Source organism: Teleopsis dalmanni, chromosome 2 (genome assembly GCF_002237135.1).
Source record: "Teleopsis dalmanni isolate 2A chromosome 2, ASM223713v2, whole genome shotgun sequence".
Lineage (NCBI taxonomy): Eukaryota > Metazoa > Arthropoda > Insecta > Diptera > Diopsidae > Teleopsis > Teleopsis dalmanni.
This window is the reverse complement of record NC_051847.1, coordinates 223,058,626-223,078,707: the sequence shown is the minus strand read 5'-3', so window position 1 is coordinate 223,078,707 and position 20,082 is coordinate 223,058,626. Positions and strand designations below refer to the sequence as shown.

General features: G+C 28.6%; 4 protein-coding genes across 6 annotated transcripts in view; 2 read left to right on the top strand and 2 right to left on the bottom strand.

The window, feature by feature from the left end:
• LOC119677968 (protein serrate) overlaps nucleotides 1-1,165 on the top strand; it is a 46,900-nt gene extending 45,735 nt beyond the window's left edge. Inside the window, exon 13 of the mRNA XM_038089560.1 lies at nucleotides 16-1,165. Within this exon, the coding sequence (XP_037945488.1) occupies nucleotides 16-792 (777 nt within the window). The 3' untranslated portion in view covers nucleotides 793-1,165. The remainder of the gene's footprint in view (nucleotides 1-15) is intronic.
• A 2,470-nt stretch (nucleotides 1,166-3,635) lies between these two features.
• LOC119681484 (serine palmitoyltransferase small subunit B) lies at nucleotides 3,636-4,296 on the top strand. Of its 3 annotated transcripts, none has more exons than XM_038094693.1 (3): nucleotides 3,636-3,675; nucleotides 3,759-3,917; nucleotides 3,977-4,249. In XM_038094693.1, the coding sequence occupies exons 2-3, from the start codon at nucleotides 3,821-3,823 to the stop codon at nucleotides 4,153-4,155; spliced, it is 276 nt and encodes a 91-aa protein (XP_037950621.1). In that variant the 5' UTR covers nucleotides 3,636-3,675; nucleotides 3,759-3,820; the 3' UTR covers nucleotides 4,156-4,249. The 3 variants fall into 3 exon arrangements, with proteins under 3 accessions (XP_037950621.1, XP_037950622.1, XP_037950620.1); XM_038094694.1 differs by lacking the exon at nucleotides 3,636-3,675 and having other exon boundaries at nucleotides 3,682-3,917; nucleotides 3,977-4,155; nucleotides 4,207-4,296; XM_038094692.1 differs by lacking the exon at nucleotides 3,636-3,675 and having other exon boundaries at nucleotides 3,682-3,917.
• A 41-nt stretch (nucleotides 4,297-4,337) lies between these two features.
• LOC119676826 (pickpocket protein 28) lies at nucleotides 4,338-8,470 on the bottom strand. The gene is made up of 9 exons (XM_038088085.1): nucleotides 8,436-8,470; nucleotides 8,049-8,162; nucleotides 5,954-6,173; nucleotides 5,604-5,734; nucleotides 5,357-5,546; nucleotides 5,099-5,297; nucleotides 4,902-5,049; nucleotides 4,733-4,839; nucleotides 4,338-4,674 (listed from the first exon to the last, which is right to left on the bottom strand). Exons 1-9 carry the CDS (start codon nucleotides 8,468-8,470, stop codon nucleotides 4,559-4,561), a joined length of 1,260 nt encoding a protein of 419 aa, XP_037944013.1. The 3' UTR covers nucleotides 4,338-4,558.
• A 5,696-nt stretch (nucleotides 8,471-14,166) lies between these two features.
• On the bottom strand, nucleotides 14,167-17,958 carry LOC119679054 (serine protease grass-like). Its single transcript, XM_038091203.1, has 6 exons — nucleotides 17,863-17,958; nucleotides 17,641-17,792; nucleotides 15,015-15,316; nucleotides 14,749-14,942; nucleotides 14,585-14,683; nucleotides 14,167-14,525 (listed from the first exon to the last, which is right to left on the bottom strand). The coding sequence occupies exons 1-6, from the start codon at nucleotides 17,921-17,923 to the stop codon at nucleotides 14,215-14,217; spliced, it is 1,119 nt and encodes a 372-aa protein (XP_037947131.1). The 5' UTR covers nucleotides 17,924-17,958; the 3' UTR covers nucleotides 14,167-14,214.
• Nucleotides 17,959-20,082: the final 2,124 nt, after the last annotated feature.

Here is a 20,082-nt window from a genome sequence, read left to right as displayed (position 1 = left end):
CCATTTTCATCACAGTCATCTTCAAAACCTAACGATGCACAATTGCCAAAAGCAGTTGGACTACTTGGAGAGCTGCTGTCGTTGCGCCAACACAAAACATTAAAACATCGCAACGATCTACGCAATAGTGAACGCTCTCCCTTAGTGTCCATAATGGAAGTGAAAGTGGAAACTGCTCTTATAACCGATGGCAATGGTCGCAGTTTGTTGGTTGGCATATTGTGCGGTGTTTTTATCGTGCTCGTTGGTTTTGCAATTTTTACTACTGTAATTTGGCGACAACGTATTACGTTACGTAGTTCCTCTGGAATGAATTTGACACCTTCACTTGACGCTTTACGCCACGAGGAAGAAAAATCAAATAATCTACAAAACGAAGAGAACTTAAGACGCTACACCAACACATTGAAAGGCAGTACAAGTTCTTTAGGTCGTGTTAATGGCATGGAATTAAGTCTGAATCCGGCACCCGAATTGGCAACAGTCTCTTCATTAGCAGCAGGTAGTTCAGCTGTACATCGCTCACAACCTTTATATCCAACGAATGAATCAAATTTCGATTGCGATATCGATATGGTTGTGACAGGCAAAGATTACCATAATGTGCCAACTCATGGGCAAAAGCGTAATTCACAAATGCTCTTAACTAAAACACAAAATGCTGATATGAAGAAGAATACAGTGGGTTCACTGGAAAGTCCAAGAAAGGATTTCGGTAAGAGATCGATTAACTGCAAATCAATGCCACTACCAGTATATGACGAATCGGAAGTTCTAACAGTTTTAGTGTAGCAGGCGATTTGTGAGTGATATCATGATGCTTTCATATGTACAGTGCTTCGAAAATTTGAAAATATTAACAAAAATGCACTAACTTCTTGCAATGATCTCAAAAACTCTTCCGAATCCATTCGGCTTATACTTCAGTGGAAAATCAAAGAGTATGAACAAAATATGCTATAAAAATTTAAAGGAAAAGTATACGAAGTAACTACAATTTCTGCTGGCAGTAATAGCAAATTCAAAGTATTATTTCAGGCGTGTAACTCATTAACTGTTCATATACGAGTACACCGATTTATTAAACGTATGTACATGTGTTCTATATATATGTATGTGTATAGAATATATAAATACATAGGTAAGGTTCCTCGCAGTATGCATTTAATTAAAAAGATACTTTGATTAATAAGAAAGATTAAATTAAAATGACAAATATTTAAAATAGCCATTCAATAAATTTTATAAATTTATAAAAAAATAGCAAACTACTTAAATTTTATATAAACGACAATATTGTATTAGCTGAGAATTATTATTTACGGTTGTATAGTATAAAGTATCTAAAAGTTTTAGGTAACTGTGTTTTTTCATAGTTAATAATTAGTTTAAAAGAATTAAAAAAATTTCCATTACATTACAGTAAGTTGGCTTATCGATTGATAAATACTTATAATTAATTGGTGCAATTCCGATTTTCTGGGCAAGGATTGGTAATGGATTATAGTAGAGTCAACCATTTTGAGCAATTTTTTAAAGTACCAATATGTCAAAATAGCTTAATTCTTGAGATATCGAGATCTAAAATTGTTATACTTGTTAGACTAAAAAAAACTAGACATCTGACGCCAACTAGTACTAATGTTGTCTCAGTGGCCTTTCGTCATGAACTGAATTATAAAGTCCGATATCTCAAAAAACTAAGGTTCATTGACATATATCAAAATGGAAAAAGTTGTACAAAATAGTAAGCCCATTTGACAGAAAATTCATTGTCAACTGTGTATACCCAGAAAGTCGAACTCGTCCACATTAATTTAATTTAATTAATTGAATATTTTTAATTAATATTAGAAATAAAAATATAAATAAATCCTAAAAAGTGTGATATTAAACGTAAAAAAAAGAAATTAAGGACAACTTCATTACAAATTTTTGCATTCTTGTTGCTACATGAATGCTCGATAACGAAAGGAACTTTAATTAGTTTTTAAGTTTAATCAAATTAAATAAAAATGTAAATAAATAAACTAAATTAGTAAATTAATTATTAATAAATTGTATATATATGTATGTATATTAATTATTTGTTAAATTGAAACCCTTTTGAGGTGCGAAATGTAATCGATGGCAAATAAATTTAATTTGTTGTGTAATGCTTTAAATTGAATTGTAAATTTATTAAACTTGTAATATAAGCTACAGCGAATATTAATTATAATGTAATTAATTTATTTAGCTATACAATAATTATTTATTAATTATAATTCTACTTAAGTTTAGATAGGACTTGTTTAATGACTTTTTTGTAACTACAGTGAATATTGCAAATAAAAAATAAAAAATTTTTATGAATTAAAATAAAATATAATAGGTTTGCATTTATATTTTTGATTTCTATCATAATTGCATCATTTTTGGGATATGTGTAGGATTTAAATAATCATAAATTTCGCCAGATGGCACTCGGAATATATCATCACAGATAAATAATACACAGATTATTTATTAACTGGTGAGCTCTTTGTTGTGCTACCTGAAGTCTAAAATTTATTTATTTTTCATAATTTTTCATTTTATTTTTTAATATATTATTACCCATTATTTTAAAATTTTCATCCCGGGTATATTTAAACAATTTGTCATCTAAGGACAATTGTATTTTCTTATAATTACAGGCATCTAGCCTATTTATTTGTTTTATAATTTTCCTCCCATTTTTAATATATAATTTTGGGGGATCGAAAATAGTGTTGTTTTGCATACATTTCGGCCAGTATAGATTAGCAACTTGCTCTCTTTTGCCATATTTACGAGCCGCTGAAACGCCTTAGCACATCTTATCTTATACACTGAAATAATGTCAGTTCAATTAAATTAAAAAGTGAAGATTAGTTTAATTTAATTAACGAAGCGGCAACCACAATAAATGAAGTATTCATTTTTTATGTAATAGCCCACCAACTGAAAAACAATTGGTGTTAAAAAAAGGATTTTGAAAATTGGTAGTTAAATATATATACAGTAATAATCTTAACCATCATATAATTACTATGCCAAGATAGAAATTGATAGAATATCTAAATTAGTTACACAGCTAACGAAATGATGCTCTTATCTTCAACATCAGTACAACCTTTTTAAGTACTTAGAGAGTGCTCTAATTCTCTGATGTATATTTTATAGAATAATCCCCGCATACTGTTACATATAACAAACAACATTTATACAAATAAAATAAATAAAGATTTCACATATTGTGAAACTCAAATAAAGCAAATCCATAGTCATTATCAACTTTTAATTTATAAAAAATATATATATAATTAAACCAAATTGTGCGTAGAAATAAAAACTTATGATGCGCTACAGTGTTATTTGAAAATCCTGTACATACTGGATGTATCATCCTTTTTAAAGAGGTTTTGCAACATTATTTTCATATGTAATTTTATTTGACTTTTACTTCAAATGTACCGGAACAGATCTTTTAAGTGTTGACACGTAGCTTCTATATTTTATTGTGCTACCAACTTCAAAATTTGGTTTGGCATCACTGAATTCCAGTTGACAGTTTTGAATTAGCTGCAACCAATTCGCCGCACAGCTGTGTTGAACGCTAATGTCAATATTTTTTACTAAGATATAAAAACAAAAAAAGTGGTAAATAAAAAGGTGAAGATAAGGATTTCAGATAGTGTCTAAAAATACTACAAAAACAATTTATATTAATAGTAAAATTTCTTACTTTATTATAGTGATTTTGACACAATTCATAAATTAAAAAAGCATCTCAATATTGGAACTGAAGCCGGGAAATATGGAATATATAAAAAACTCTCTGAAAAGGCTTTACATGCATTACGAATTGGTCACTTGTATTTATATGTTTGAACCCTGGGAACGAAAGTTAATTAGTGAGTAGGATCAGTTTAAAAATATATTCAATTAAGCGACTGCTATTTTTAAATTTCAGATGGATTTGTCGTACTGATATTAAGTCTTGTAATATTTTCAAGTTGTGTTTATTTGCCAACTTATATTGACACGTTTGTGCAGTTTCTATCGCCGTTGCCACTAGAGGCCAAATCTGCCGCAAGTTCTCAAAAATCTTACTCACCAGTTTTGCAACCGCAGAAAATGGCGTTGAGATAAGTGCGTATTTATGGTTTTAGTTAATTTTATTTGCCTTAATTGAATTTTTAGGAAATCAAATGCATATTTCAGATGTATAATTCAACTCAAGCTAAAATTAATTTAAAACTTATTTGTGCTAAGTTTAGTTAAAATTTGAAGAACATAATGTACGTTATATGTGTTTGTATTTGATAATAATATATTGTTTCACACATTGTTATCTCAATTGTATAATTGCAAAAATATTTATAATGGCACAAATATCAATAATAAAAATAATTAAATGTGGTATGTAAATAATTATAAAATAATTTCTATAAATGCTGATGGCAAGATCAAATATGCATTTGTACATATATTTATAAATTTATACAATAAAAAACTAGAGAAATAATTGGTATCCCTGCAGATATTTATTAGTCTACAAAAAATTGGTTTTTAATTGTTGCCATCTAAGTTGAACTAACATGAAAATTACTTCCACCAATCGTATAACAGATGCATTGAAAAATAGTCCAGCTATTCCCCCAATTGATACTGTAAATAATTGCACATATAATTATTACCGATAACAGTAAATGTTTACTCAAATTACTTATTAGATCCAGGTATCCTTTCGTTACTCTTCGCACGTATCGCTGTGTAGGCAGTTCAATGAGAGAAACTTTTATTTGTGTTACGTCAGATTCCTCTTCGTTTTCACTAATATTAGAAGTAAGTTTCGAAACTTACATTTGCTATTAAATTGTAATATAATAATATACCCATCTGCCGAGTTGTAAACAATATTGTATTCCGGTTCATCACATGAACTCATGCAATCACAGCTTTTGCGTAGCTCCTTCATCTCAGTATAGACTTTAGTAAGACAACGTAAACCACGATAGTCGCACATCGATATTTGATTAGTAGCTGGGAGAAAGTAAAATATATTATGTATAACAGTTTGTAAGTAGCTTACATTTAATAGCTGCTGCCAGAAAATGACTTGTACAGTTACAATGCTCCAACTGCAATGCTACTGCACATTCAACAACACAAGTACTGAAGCTGTAGTATTTGTATATGCCAAGACGTTGTCCCCAATTTGTAAGCTCATTCACAAAACGACATCGCCTTTGATCAAGTGCTAAATGATAAACCGTAGCATCATTGTACACCTAAATTTATTTCATAATTATAGGAGTTGTCTGATATGGAAAATATTTCTTGCACTCACTTCCATAACGTTAAGCACAATTTCTTTAACAGTACCTAATAAAACTGTTTCATGTATCATACCTTCGGAAAACAGAAATGGTATTTCAATTGGGGGATGCACATGTAATTGTATATCTGCAGAAGTGTCAAACTTAAGGTGACCAGCTCCGGTTTCGCGATTATTAGCATGATAAATTTGGGAAATTTTTCTAAGTATTATAGCATATAAAATAACATTATGTAAAGCGCTTATATATATGACATACCGTGCTTGATTGGAGTTGAAGGCATAACATGTGCCATATTCTGTTTCTATCGGTCGAAATTCTTCACAACAATTAAATACTTTATTGGTGTAGCTGCAATTAATTATCAATTTAGCACACTTGCTACGGAACTACAATAAATCAGAAAGAATTTAATTAAGACTTGAAGTGAAGATTATACATAGAGTATTGATTCAATAAAAGATTTAACACGAAATAAGATATTTCAATGTTTGTCGTCGTGAGACAAATTAGTCAGCAATATATTGTAAAATATTCTAATTAACTAGATAAGTTATCAGAAGTTCGTTATATGAAAGATTTATATTGAATATATCAACAATATTTACCACATTTAACAGTTCCGTAAAATTATTAGGACATTGGGTTGTTGTGCATTTTTTGCTACAACTTGTACATGTTCCACGAAAAAATACAATTTCTCCAACGAAGTCATCTAAAGTTAAATCGTGGTCTGAACCAAAATATTCTTCACTTACGTCCCATATTTTCTCTCCATTATATATTTCACATACTGTTACAGCAGGAAACGATGTATTCCAATTAAGACTAAATATATAAAACTAGAATTAATACATATGTTTTCCATAATTTGTATGAAATTATAATAATATATATATAAAGTATTCATAATAAATATTAAATTAAATTTGTTTTTGATAGACTACGTTGCTTTGTGAATATGTGATTTTCCAAAATAGCCATACGATCTGCCCAACATTGCATTTAATTTACAATGGTAATCAGTTACTTCATTAAGATAAACTACGCTGTTGCGATATGGTTGTAGGTGACTATAGTCATAGTCAAAGATTTCATCCATCTTAGCATACCATAAACAAAATAATAACAATATCAATATCAGATCAGACTGCAGGCTGATATCAGGCTGCAGATCAGACCAATGCCAATAGGTGCTACGATTGACCGACACAATCCCCACTCTATAGCTTGCTCAATATACCAGTGCTTTTATTTTGTAAAGAAACATGGAGGCTATAACAGATTGATAAAGAACCTTTCGGAGTGTTCTATGGAAAATTTCTTTATCAACTTCTGGTTATCTATGAGTTAAGGGTGCGAATGGAAGATAATGTTATAAAGTAGTTGGAATTAGACACAGATGTACAGATGAAGTGATCAAGTTAAGTGAGCACTTGGCGCTTTTGATTTATGAAACTGGTGAAAGTGTCCACAGATCAAATACGACCTGGAAACAGGTCGTAACAGTCAACACTTAAGAAAATATTATAAATTATTTAATAATTCGACATACCAATTAGGCAAAGTGTACAATAGAAACTCTTAAAGCTTAGTCTAAATTATTAAAGGTTCTATTTCAGTATTTCACTACTTTTCTGTTACACTAAATAGAAACAGCATAATTAAAAGAATGGCTTAAGCGTTATTTTAAGGAAGTACAGCAAGAAAGGTGCCAGTAAGAAAAGTTATAACAATACTGTTTCAAAATGTGTTGATATTTTTTAAATAAATTCAGAAAATAAATAAAAACTAAAAAGAAGAAGAAAAAAAGTCATAAGAAGGATCGTGATAGGTGATAAATAAGCAGACTCCCAGAATGGTCGTTGAAATAATGAAACTAATACTGAAAATAAGAATCACTAAATGTACAGAAAAGTTTCTCGTACACCTTATCCATAAAATCACATAAATACATTTAACAAAGATGTAGTTTACTTCTTATTGGTTAAAAATTATATTCTCAAAAAAACTTTAACTCATTGGTTTCTTGATGTTCTCCATTGATATATGCTTCCTTTTATAGATCGTATTAATGACTCGTATGACTTTGGTGTTATGTATATTATTTTTTTTAATCTATTATACAGAAAACTTGAAAGTTCCACGACATTGTTGTGCGGCTTTCCTGTTGTCATTTAAGTAACAGAGGTTCGTTTATTTTATTTTCCAGTATTCTATATTCAATGATTTAAATTAGGTATTTGTTAAATGGCATTACTGCAAACTGAACATTTTCTTGTAAAACACCAATACACTACAATATGAGTGGTGAATCTCAATGGATGTTAATTTCAATGTGGGAAAAACTTTTTTAAATCTAACGAGAAGAATCGAGCATTACTAGTTTCATGTATTTTATATAAAAGTATTATTACAACCAACACTTTTCAGACTTCCCTCGTATACAGCTAAAATTATAGTGGCATATTTTTGACTGTTTTAATCCAGATTACATATGTTCGGTTTCATCAAAGGTCAACACGTCTCAAAAAGGCAAACTTGTTAATCTTATTTAGGATAAGGAATAGATTTGCATATTATGTATCTAAAAACACTTAATAATGTTAATAATTCAGAGCAATTTTAAAAAGGCATTTTTTTTTAATATTTTATAAAAATGCTGTATAAATTCTGTTAGTAAAAAGAATTTTTTGTACTTACAAAAGTGTGTCTAAATTGAACGATATAGACGACAGTAAAAAATTATTATAAAGTCCAATTGAGATTGTCACAAAATACGGCAAAACAAAATAAGCGGATGTCACATAATAAACTCTATAAAGTTAATATAAAAATTAGTTAATTTCTTGTATTTGACATCGCAATATAATTATTTAAAACTTAACAATTTTAAAAATATTTTGAGCGTTAAAAACCGTAGCTTCAGTTTCATTTTTCTCTTCAGCCTGACTCCTGTTGATTACTCGGGACTACACCTCCTGATATGTCCTATGTCAAATTGTATAAACTAAACTAAATGAAGTTTTGCCTCAAAAAAAGAGATAACATTCTTTGTTTCGCTGTTATTTACTAGTTAATGGATATTACCCAAAAACGGCTGATTGATTGACTGATAAGGACATTACTATAGATTCAATATTGTGTGTTTTCAGCTCTTTTATATTCACAGAATAATAATAAAAATATATCGATTTTCTATTATTCAACAAAAACTTTTGTATATTTTGTAATTTTTAAATTTGACCAAACCTAAACGAAATTTAGTTAAAGGATATTGTTTTAATTATAATTGATTCGAAAATCATTTCAGCTTAACGATTAGTAGTAGTCAAACATTATAGAACTACTATATGCGTAATTGCCTTCATTGTGACTTTACGAGTAACAAATTTCTACTATTTTTCGGATTTTTGAAATTTTGAATATAAAATGGTGTATTGAACTGATTGAGATCATTTAATCATTTAGTATAGTAATTATTGTCAGTGTAACACTGCTTGTGAGTTGAATTTATGTCAATTATAAGATATGATAAACCGCTTCATACCACTTACGTAGGTAAAATCAAAGTGCTAACTAACAGCATCAAGAAAATGAAATAATAAAATAAAGATAGAAAAAGTAGGAATAGCTGATTTCTGTTAAAATCTCCTCTATAAACATTTTCAATATTAAAAAGATTTATGGTGAAGTTATGGAAATGTGCATGTTCAGATGGTTTTGAGAGCACTAATAAATAATTTGTAATGTGAACACCATTTTTTAAATAAATTTAAAATTAAATTTGTCAAAAATAAAAAAATATCTTCTTGGGTATTTCAAGAATATTGTTTTTAAGCCCCCTGTCCCGCATCCGAGTTACGACCATGTGATAGAATAGAGAGCGCAGAATTCTACTTATTATTTACATTGAATACATAAATTACTAGCCGATTGTTTTATATATATAATATAAACTTTTTTAAATCATGAACTGAATAGGAAACTTGAAATTCTAAATTTACAATTCGTAGTACAGAGAGAAAGATAAAACCAAGTGCCGAGTTAGTGAGTTAAGTTTAATACAACTTTGATTTTGTCGTTTGAGAATACTCACAAAATATCCACTGACCTTTTTCGTTTTGGGAATATCGTTTTGGGTTCCGATAATTATTTGGGTAAAAACGTCAAATTCTTTGCTTCGGTTTCGCGTTTCGTTGGGTTTTTCTCGTTCGTTGAATCGTGCGTTGGCCGTGCTGATATGAGCGTGTTCAGGCCTTGTTGTTTAAGATTGCCATATGATGTTCGTGGTCGGTTGTCTCTCATTGGAGCTGAATTCAACATTGGTCCAACCGCAACACACGTGCCAAGCGCGCTAATTAGCTATGCAAATATATGCACGTTTGAGTGGATGCTCATCTTCAATGAACGCAAACTTTTTGCCAAAATTCAAAAATTCAAAAATTATTAGTCACAGCAAATCGCCAATTTCTTCGCCATTAAATATATTTTTATTTTGCACGATATTTAAATCAAAATAATTTATTAGCTTGCTGCTTTTATTATTGTTGTTAATTTTTATTTATTTTTTGGATTTTAGTAAACATATTTTTTAAATATTTTAATTAAGGTGTTTATTTATCTTTTTGTTTTTTGTTTATTGTTTATTGATAAAAATAATTAATTCCAACTTCTCTAAATTGGCGCTTAATTGTTGTTGTTGTAGTTGTTGTTATAATATCACTTCATTGCAATTAAATGGGAAATATGAAATTCTTATTAAATATTAATGCATTCTTTGGAAATGGTGGCGAGATTCTCTAAAAAGTTGAACATGTCGTGGCTTTTAAAAACAAACTGGATTTAAGTAAAATTAAAATATCACTGATCTATATTTTCAGAAAGCATTTAAACTTGAATTAGCAGATAAAAAAATTTCTTTTAATAATAATTGAATGACGTCTAATTATTTCACTTTTAATTGTTTCCCAGAAATTATAAAAATATCTTTATAGTAGCAACATTGTGAAATGATACAAAATTCCCAGTAATAGCTTTTCAGATATGATGTGGGTTTTAGTAGTGGCTCCACGTCTCCACATCTTCATATAACCAGTATCAGGGTTATTTCCTAAAATCAGAGAGCGTCACTTTCAGAATTTTGTAAATTTATTATAATCTTTCGGCAATTATTAAAAGATAACCATTAAGCATTTTATGATAACAATTAATGCCAATCATTTAAGATATAATCTCTAATGAATGGCACCATATTTTATATACATATGTATGTTTTTTTATTCAAATACCAATCAAATTAGCATGGCTTTTTAAATATTAATTATATATAACAGAAGCTTAACCGCATAAAATATTTTGAATGATTATAATAAGATACCTTAGTGATTCATAATATGAATCACGATATGATTCACAAATGATAAATAACAGACACGCGTACAAGAACCAAGTTTCGATTTAAGCTATCTTTGAAGTTTTGAGGGTTAATATATGATTTTAAATACTGATACTGATACTGATATAGATACTGATAATGATAATGATAATGATAATGATAATGATAATGATAATGATAATGATAATGATAATGATAATGATAATGATAATGATAATGATATGATAATGATAATGATAAATGATAATGATAATGATAATGATAATGATAATGATAATGATAATGATAATGATAATGATAATGATAATGATAATGATAATGATAATGATAATGATAATGATAATGATAATGATAATGATAATGATAATGATAATGATAATGATAATGATAATGATAATGATAATGATAATGATAATGATAATGATAATGATAATGATAATGATAATGATAATGATAATGATAATGATAATGATAATGATAATGATAATGATAATGATAATGATAATGATACGGGATAATGGAAAATGGATAATAAATAATGGATAATAAATAATGGACAATGGATAACGATAATGATAATAATACTGATACAGAAACTGATACTGGTATTGGTATACTGATACTGACATAAGATGTTATCATTTTATTAAATGATTAAAACTAGAGCGATATGCACACTGTTATTCATAATATCTTTAGTTATAATTGTATAAATCAAATAGTCTTTTGTATATATATTAATGCATTTAATAAATTAAGACATCATTATGTGTGATATTTTAAAAATATTACTATATATATTTGAAGTTCTATTCTTTTCATAGAAGAATTACCACATACTACATGCTAAATATTAATAAATATAACTCATGACAAATTTTAAAACAAATTCTGTTCATTTTATAATGTCTGGATTCACATACTTCTCTACTACTAGATTATTTTTCATTTATTCAGGAAGACTCTGAAACTCCTTCTCTAATGTTTCCATAAATGCAAATAATTCTTTTAAGAAGTTCGTTATTCAGGAATTGTCCTATATTCACTATCAATAACATGATTTACTCAAATACATAATTTTCCATACTTAATTTATACTTGATTTTACTTAATATGTACTTCTATTTGTTAAGATCCTTAAGCGTAATATTGGAAAATTATTGGATCTTTTACATAATTTATGAACCATCATCCAGTAGAGTGGCAGGTATTTCTGCAATTGTGTCAGCAAATGCATTATTAAGTAAAGTCAAGCATTTTTTTTCTGGTTTCTTCAGGTGCCTCCAAAAACAAAGCTTGATTTTGATTAGTCACAGTTGTGTTGTAGCTGTGTTAAAAGTTACAGATACATAACAAATAAATATTGAGGTTGTACGATTGTGGACGTTGCATGAACGATTAAGTGATTGAATCACTTGCACCTCGATTAAGTGGTGGTATTCCCAAGTGCCAGAGTGATTCATTCGTAGTCATCTGGTTCTTACTTTATCAATTTTTGATTATACATAACATTTATAGTTTATTTATATATATATTGAAGAATGGTATAAATTGTATATTAATTCAACAGTTCTTGGTTTCTAAATGTTTAATACGTTGTTTCGCAAAATATCCTCCATCCTTCACAACAATGCACTTTCTAAGATGTCTCTAATCTATATATATATTTTCAAAATATTCTCTTTTCTATATTCGATATGTCGCATTCTAGTAAAATGAAAATCGTAATGATTCAATCAGTATTTATTTGTGTTATTAATCATAAATCGTAAACTAAGCTGCACGTTTTTTTAACCTATTTCATAACCAGAGTGAATGAAATTATTATTGTGTATTATTATTATTTAGAAAAGAACCCTTCAATAGATGAATTCAATTAACATCTTTATAACGTCAATATCTTTTAAGTTTTTACACAAATATGTACATATAATATACTACATATTTACATTGATTTGTTTGATACAAGAAATTTTGTACTGATAGATTTGTTGGATTTGCTTTCAACTCTCGCCCAGTTTCACTGTTCAAAAATATCAAACAAAAAAAATTCTTAGAATTTTTAGTTAGAACCTTATGGTCTATTTTGGACAAAAACAAAACCAAACGCCTTTTAGGCTTCAACAAACTTGCAGTTCGTGTACTTACTGGAGTACTAACGGGGCATTGTGCCATTGCGCCTATGCTACAACAGTGGCGAGTTCCAATAAGTGGATTATTCAGGAGTTGCCAAGATGAAGAGGAGTTAGAATCTATCAGTTCCTGCGTCTCTGTCCAGGACTGCAGACAAGGCGACTTCAATGTCTTGGGAATCGCTTTTTCACAGGGTTGGAAGAGGTAACGAAAGCAAACTTATCGGGTCTTCTCAACTTCATCTGGAAAACTAAATGGTTCCTTCTGAACCCAACCTTACCCTAAGCCTGAATTCTTCTATGATAATATAATATCCAGGAATTCGTATTTTTGTTAATAAGATTAAAAAGAAAAAATTTAACACCACGAGTTACTATCAACTGATTACGGGAAAGTTGTAAATCGGGTTAGCTGATGGAAGGTACTGGTCGCGCTCAAACAAAATGCACACTATGAAACCGTAGTTAGTGGTACCAAGAAGAAGTTTTAATAAAATTGATTAAAAGTATTTTAAACAGAGATACTCAATGCTAAACCCTTTTAGACGTTACCGTTTATATTACCGTTTTATATATAAAGTTAGAAACTGCAGGGAAGGTATGCGTAATGGTGAGTGTAGGAAAGTTAGATAACAGATTAGCAATAGATAAATGTATAGAGTTTCCGGAGCCAAGATACAACCCCAATCCAGTAGCCAAATAAATATAGAAACATGAAAATAGTGTTAAGGACTTACACAGTTCTAAAATATTGAATCAATTTTCTAATATAAGCTTCATAATATACATAACATCAATAATGGTCGACTCTAATTCAGGTTCAATCTGAAATGCATGTGCGAATCAGGTACACAAAAGTAAAATCAAAGATAAAAGAGAAAGTTTGTTCAAACTACATTACCAATTTCTATACTTAAATAGACGAGTAAGTTTGCAAACACCGTTTGCAGCAGAGGTCAGATCTTAGCAGGATCTTAATAGACAGATATGTGTTGTATTTTCATATAATATTTAATTTGTATTCAAATTAAAAAACGATGCATTAATAATCTTGTTATATTAAGAGTTAAAAGGGTCTCTGAAAGTACCCTTGGTGTTTCCTTGATCAAGTACTATTAATCTCTTAAAAAATTCAAAACATACGATTTTTGGAAATGCTCTTTAATATTATATAATAAATAGATAAGTATAATTAAATAAATAAATATGAAGTAAACATTAAATATAGGTACTATAGAATAGTGGGTGTATTCTATATGGCAAGAAATGCAAACGTTTGTAAAAAATAATATTTGTTGACTAAATTTATATTAAAATGTAAGCGTCATTTTTTTGTAGTTTAGGCGATGACATTTGTAATCCATGGAATGAATTCTTTCAAGTTTGTATAAATACCAGGATACGTAACACGACCGCAACCACCACCGCCTAGTGACACAACTCCATATTGTACATATCGACTTGTTGTACCTCTGTAGGTTGCAGTAAAGAACAATGGGCCACCAGAATCACCAGTGCATGTTTCAATATTACTGCCGCCACCAACGCAAATTTGTTGCCTTGCAATCTCTAAGCCTCTGTAAGTTTGTGTACAGTAATCATTATCACGGTGAGGAACTTTCGCTTTCAATGGTATTGGAGATGTTGTGCCTGGTAAACAAAAAAATAGCTAAAGTCATGTTGTCTTAAGAAAAGTACTTTTGTGTTACCATTTTCTGTAGTACCCCAACCAGCAATAAAGTATTCCTGATCTCTTGCAATTACTAATGAACTTGGAGTTATGGGTAAACAAATTGGTTTGATATGTTCTGAATGAATAGAAAATATTTATAGATGTTTTGATTGCTTTATATATTCAAACTTTTAAACTTACTGTTGAAGTTAACTGTACGATCTAAAGTAATGATGGCCAAATCATTTAAATATGTGTTGCTATCGTAATCTGGATGTGCGGTAATTTTTTCAATTCCATAATTTTCCGAAGGTGGCATGCATACATATCTTTTGCCTTTTCGTCCACAATCTGGATCTGTGTTTATATCATGTTCACCTAAACGTACTCCGACTCTATTTTAGTCAAAAAAAAAGTCACATGATTAGTAGGTTATAAAGTAAGTTATAGTTTTGTTGTTGACTTACATATTAAATTGGTGCTTAACAACACAATGAGCTGCAGTTATGACATGACGATGAGTTATTAAAGAACCACCACATTTGAATGGCTTCGTGTTTGCCTCATAACGTAACAGTGCCATCCAAGGGAAATCACCCAACGCTACTGGTGTACCACCGGCAATACGAAAATTACTCATTATACCGCACTTCAGCGAGTCGAGAAGATCTAGGCCTCTCTGATTTATGCCGCCTGAATCTGTTAGTCGTTCGCTGAAGCTAATGCTATTATCGGTGGAAGCACAACATACGCGTACATCACCGCCAAACTGTAACAGAAATAAAAAGAAATAAAAAATAATTTTTTATGAAATGTTAATGTAATTTTTTATGTTTCAGATTAAAATTAATCACTAAAAATAACCCAATTTTTCCCTACTCCTAAAAAGTAGTACGCGTGCTGTTTGTGCTGTTTATCAAGCTAAGTTGTTTATTAATTTATTAATATTAATGTTAAAATTTGGATTAAAGTAAACAGAGTTGTAAATATTTTGATTTGTTTACATTTCAAAATTGGTTTGTTTTGTTTGTTTTAGTAAACAAATTTCTTTTTATCTTTTTTCAAGCTTGTGTTAAACATTTAATTCTTGTTTTTTTTTCACCAATAATTATTGTTGCGCCTTTTTATCGACACGTTTATCAATTTTTTACACTCTAATTTAATACACTTTGTCAATTTATATATAATAAAACGTTTTTATATATTGAAATAAATTTTTTTTTATATATCAATTTGCATAAATTAAATCGTTTCTTCAAAATAAAAGCGCGATGCTGCGAAATACTGATGTCGTTGCAGCTTCAAAAGGTTAAACTTGAATGAATTTAAATTAAAAAAATATTTAATAGCAAAAAGAGTATATAAATTATAGTTAGTCTACATATTGAAATATTAAGAAACAAATTAAATAAAAATATAAAACCGGTAAAATTTTAATATTTCTTGTTTTATTTGCAATCTGTTTTTGCAAGTTTATTCTAGATAGTTATAAGAATAGCTATTGCTATTGTAGCTATTATTTAATTTCACCTACTTGTGTTCTTTAATTCTTCTTTTTAGATTTATCATTTGAAATTTTTCTACAACCTTCCAAACCTACTATTGCTACAAGGATTAGAGCTAGCTTATTGGGATGCCAATTCATCTCTTTTATATGTTAATAAGTTTGAAATAATTTTTGCAAGCATTCGATTTAAATATTGTTTGAAAATTTGGAATTATTATAAATTACTATTTATATTAGAAATGTTTTTTACGAATTACAATTTATTGTCATATTGATATCGATCAAGAGCAGGGATCGAAAACATGCGTGGTATACAGTTCAATTAATCCTACTTATTAACAAACAGACTGTGAAGGTACTTTTCAGAATTGAGACGTTAAAGGTTAATTTTCTTTAATTTTTATCCTATATGTGAAGAATTGTCAATCGTGTTTATTGACTTATAACAATCTTTGTTAACATTTTATTCATTTATTACAAATATTCTGTAAGTAATTTGATTTTTATTTTCTTCTCTGTAACTGTATATTCATATTTAGTTTAATGTGGTATGAATTTAATTTGACTACAATTTAAAATAAATTTTATTTGACATAAAATCAATGGTTTCGTGGTTGGCAATCAACAAAGTGTTAATATGAAAATTAAAAAACTTAATTATTTATTTAAATTATTAAATAAATAAATTTTAGATAGTTTTTAGAAACGAATTGTAAAGTCCAGCAGTGTTGATCAATCCAATGGGTTTGTAATTTAATATTTTATGCATTTAATTCTTACTTGTGTATGAATTAAATATTTATCTTATTCATTTATAATATTTATTTTAATCATTATTTATTTAATGTTCATGATTGAAATAGTTTAGAATCACACATAACACATACGAGCATTTTTTTATAGGAGTTAATATTTTAGTTTTATATTATAATATTTTTAAGGAAGGATATTAATAAATAAGTATAAAAAAAAATATATATATAGATGTAACAGAAATGTAACTATAAGTTATAGGACGTTAATAAGAGTTCTAATAGTTGACATGTTGGGGTATTGTAAAGCTCTCGAATTCATATGACTACATCAATATTATTATATTTATAATAATTTATAGTATATTTTTTAGTTGTCCACAAGCATAGTTTTTTTTTTTAATATCTATTAATTATAATATATTTTATATTTTTTCTTATAAATATATAATTTTAATTTTTTATTGAATTTTTATTATTTTTTGTATTATTATACCAATATTTATTGCATTTTTATTATAGCTTTTTTTTTTAAATATATATTAAATATAACCTATTTTATATTATATATTAGACAATATTTCTTTTAAGTATCAATTATAAAGATAATTTCAAAAGTTTTTGTAAACATCATTAGGATTTCGTTAAAATTCTACATTCCTATTACAAGTTTATATCACTAATTGTTTCCAGTCATTTAAATAATTTCATAATTAAAATTAATCACGATTTACTGAGCACGCAATGTTTATAAACATTTTCAGCAACAAAAAAAAAATTAATTTATGCACTAGAAAATTGTGAAATTATATACACAAGCATTGAAATACTTACGCCCCGATCGTAGCATCTTGAGTCTCTCACGAATTTGTCTACATGATCTGGTGGTGAACGACCATATTTAATTAATAATTGTACTATTGGTTTGCAGTCCTGCATGTTCATACACTGACCGCGAGAGCCTGTCGGTGTGTAACACGAACTTTCTAAAGAAAATAAAGGAGAAAATACATTTTACATTTTCCGCCAACTTTTCAAAGGGTTTGAGATATTTACGTGCGGAAGTTGCACTGATCACAACACATATCACTAAAATTATTCCTTGCATGAAACTCATTTTGATAATATTTATTTTAATTATTAATTATTATATATTATATATTATTTCAGTTTGAATTTTTATATTAATTTTTATTGGAAATTTTATTTTCTATGCAAACAATCTTATAAGTAAATATTGTGTTTCAAACGAAGTTCTCAACTTAACTAAACTGCTTCTTTGCGATACTTTTGTTTATAAACACTTCGAAGCTCAGCTTAACCGCCAGCGGCAGTCAGCGGCAGTGTTAGCGGCTGAGCCAGAGCTAGAGCCAGAGCTAGAGCCAAAGGCAGAAGCAGCAACAGCAACATCAACAATAACAATTGCACTTGCATTTTAATTTTTTCGAACTGGTTTCTGTGTTAATAATAAAAAAATTTTTGTTTTGTTTAAATGAGAATTATAAGTATGGAACTCATACTTACTCTCTTCTTTGGAGTTCTAATGCATGGATTTAATTTCTATTGAAATGTACAATTTATTGTACCTAATTAAAATATTATTAATGTTAACAAGCGCACATACAAATTGAAATTGAATATAAGGTAATTAATTATTCAATCAATCAATTACTTATACAGGGTTATGCACGTTCTACAAACCTTATATCTTGACCGTTAAGCATATAAGTTTAGTAGTTGGGCAATGATATATTGAACTAACAAGAAAGATTAATAATTAACGGATAATTCATTGTGTTAATCTATAAACAACAAAAAATACGATAAATTATATAGTATCATAGTACCCTTTCAGATCGAAAGGATTCTGAATTTGTCACTATATATCAGAAATGATGACATACATATAGGATCGAGGTAGATTCAGTAGAGAAGTTTATCTGAGAGCGTACGCTTCAAAGGTTTTTCAAAATCAGACGAACTCGAAAATGAAACAATTGAGAATGGAAGTACAATAATAGATGGAAGCACACTGACCTGCCTAGTCTAACTCTAAAATTGATAGAAAATTAATTAAGGATAATAAGTGCGACATAGTGAAAAATCACAAATCCTCGCAAAAAAAAATGGATTGAAGATGCTGACTAATACAGAATGGAAGTACAATAATAGAAGGAAGCACACTGAGCTGTCTAGTCTAACTCTAAAATTGATAGAAAATTAATTAAGGATAATAAGTGCGACATTGTGAAAAATCATAAATCCTCGCAAAAAAAATAGATTGAAGATGCTGACTGATACAGAATGGAAGTGCAATAATAGAAGGAAACACACTGAGCTGCCTAGTCTAACTCTAAAAGTAATGGAAAATTAATCATGGATAATAAGTGCGGCATAGTGAGATCTTTCTTCACAAGATAAATGGATTGAAGATGCTGACTGATATACACTAAATGACCCGCAATATTGTGGAATCGGATCATTGAAAATACTGTTCCAATTATAGCCGAAGACTTTTATATATTCGGCTTTAAACAAGAATGGCACACACTTTAAATTTACCAATCGAACTTCGGCGACGAACTAATAAAAATGGCATAAAATCGCCATATATAAGTAATAAAGCAATATGTTAATTTGCATGGCTTAAGTGAAAATAAGAATTATAATCTTATCCATGAATAGTGTTTTCGACTTTATAGTCATAATAAAAATTACAGGAATTAAGAAATTATTTGTATTTTCTTGCAACTGACAAAGCAAAAATGATTTGAATACAATTTTGATCAGACGAAATCGGTATAGATAGGTTGAAAAACATATTATATATATGTAGATACTTATAATTGATTTAATCTCCCTTTTTATAACATAAGAATACAATAAATAAGATTTGTCTTTACTTGTTATTATATTTTTATAAAATCTATTTTGCATAAGTATTCATATTTACTTTTAAGTTTCTTAATTAAAAATTATAAAATAAAAATATCGAAGAATTTGAATTGTGAATCAAAGAGCAAAAATTTTCTTTTTTTGAAGAACGAAATCTAAAAATCAGATTTATAAAAATAATCTCTGATATATATCTAATTTACTCCGGTCTTGTGACCGGAGTAATGAGACAATCGGAACCCTAGAACAACTATTAATACTGGTTAATACTAGAGCAAATTGAAGCGACATGGCAGCGCGACAGATAGATTAATTAGAGCCTTCTTCAGAAAAAACGGTGACCAAATACAAAATTGAATAAGATGGCGCCCCAAAACGAAT

Excerpts from the sequence above, each read along its gene's own strand:
- LOC119681484 (XM_038094694.1), top strand. The coding sequence starts at position 3,821 with ATGGAATATATAAAAAACTCTCTGAAAAGGCTTTACATGCATTACGAA. Across the intron at positions 3,918-3,976 it reads CTGGGAACGAAAGTTAATTA|ATGGATTTGTCGTACTGATA; the intron begins GTGAGTAGGATC and ends TTTAAATTTCAG.
- LOC119676826 (XM_038088085.1), bottom strand. The coding sequence starts at position 8,470 with ATGTCCTTATCAGTCAATCAATCAGCCGTTTTTGG. Across the intron at positions 8,163-8,435 it reads AATCAATCAGCCGTTTTTGG|AGTTTATTATGTGACATCCG; the intron begins GTAATATCCATT and ends TTAACTTTATAG. Across the intron at positions 5,298-5,356 it reads TTGTGCTTAACGTTATGGAA|GTGTACAATGATGCTACGGT; the intron begins GTGAGTGCAAGA and ends AAATAAATTTAG.
- LOC119679054 (XM_038091203.1), bottom strand. The coding sequence starts at position 17,923 with ATGAGTTTCATGCAAGGAATAATTTTAGTGATATGTGTTGTGATCAGT. Across the intron at positions 17,793-17,862 it reads GATCAGTGCAACTTCCGCAC|AAAGTTCGTGTTACACACCG; the intron begins GTAAATATCTCA and ends TATTTTCTTTAG. Across the intron at positions 14,684-14,748 it reads TCGTACAGTTAACTTCAACA|AACATATCAAACCAATTTGT; the intron begins GTAAGTTTAAAA and ends CTATTCATTCAG.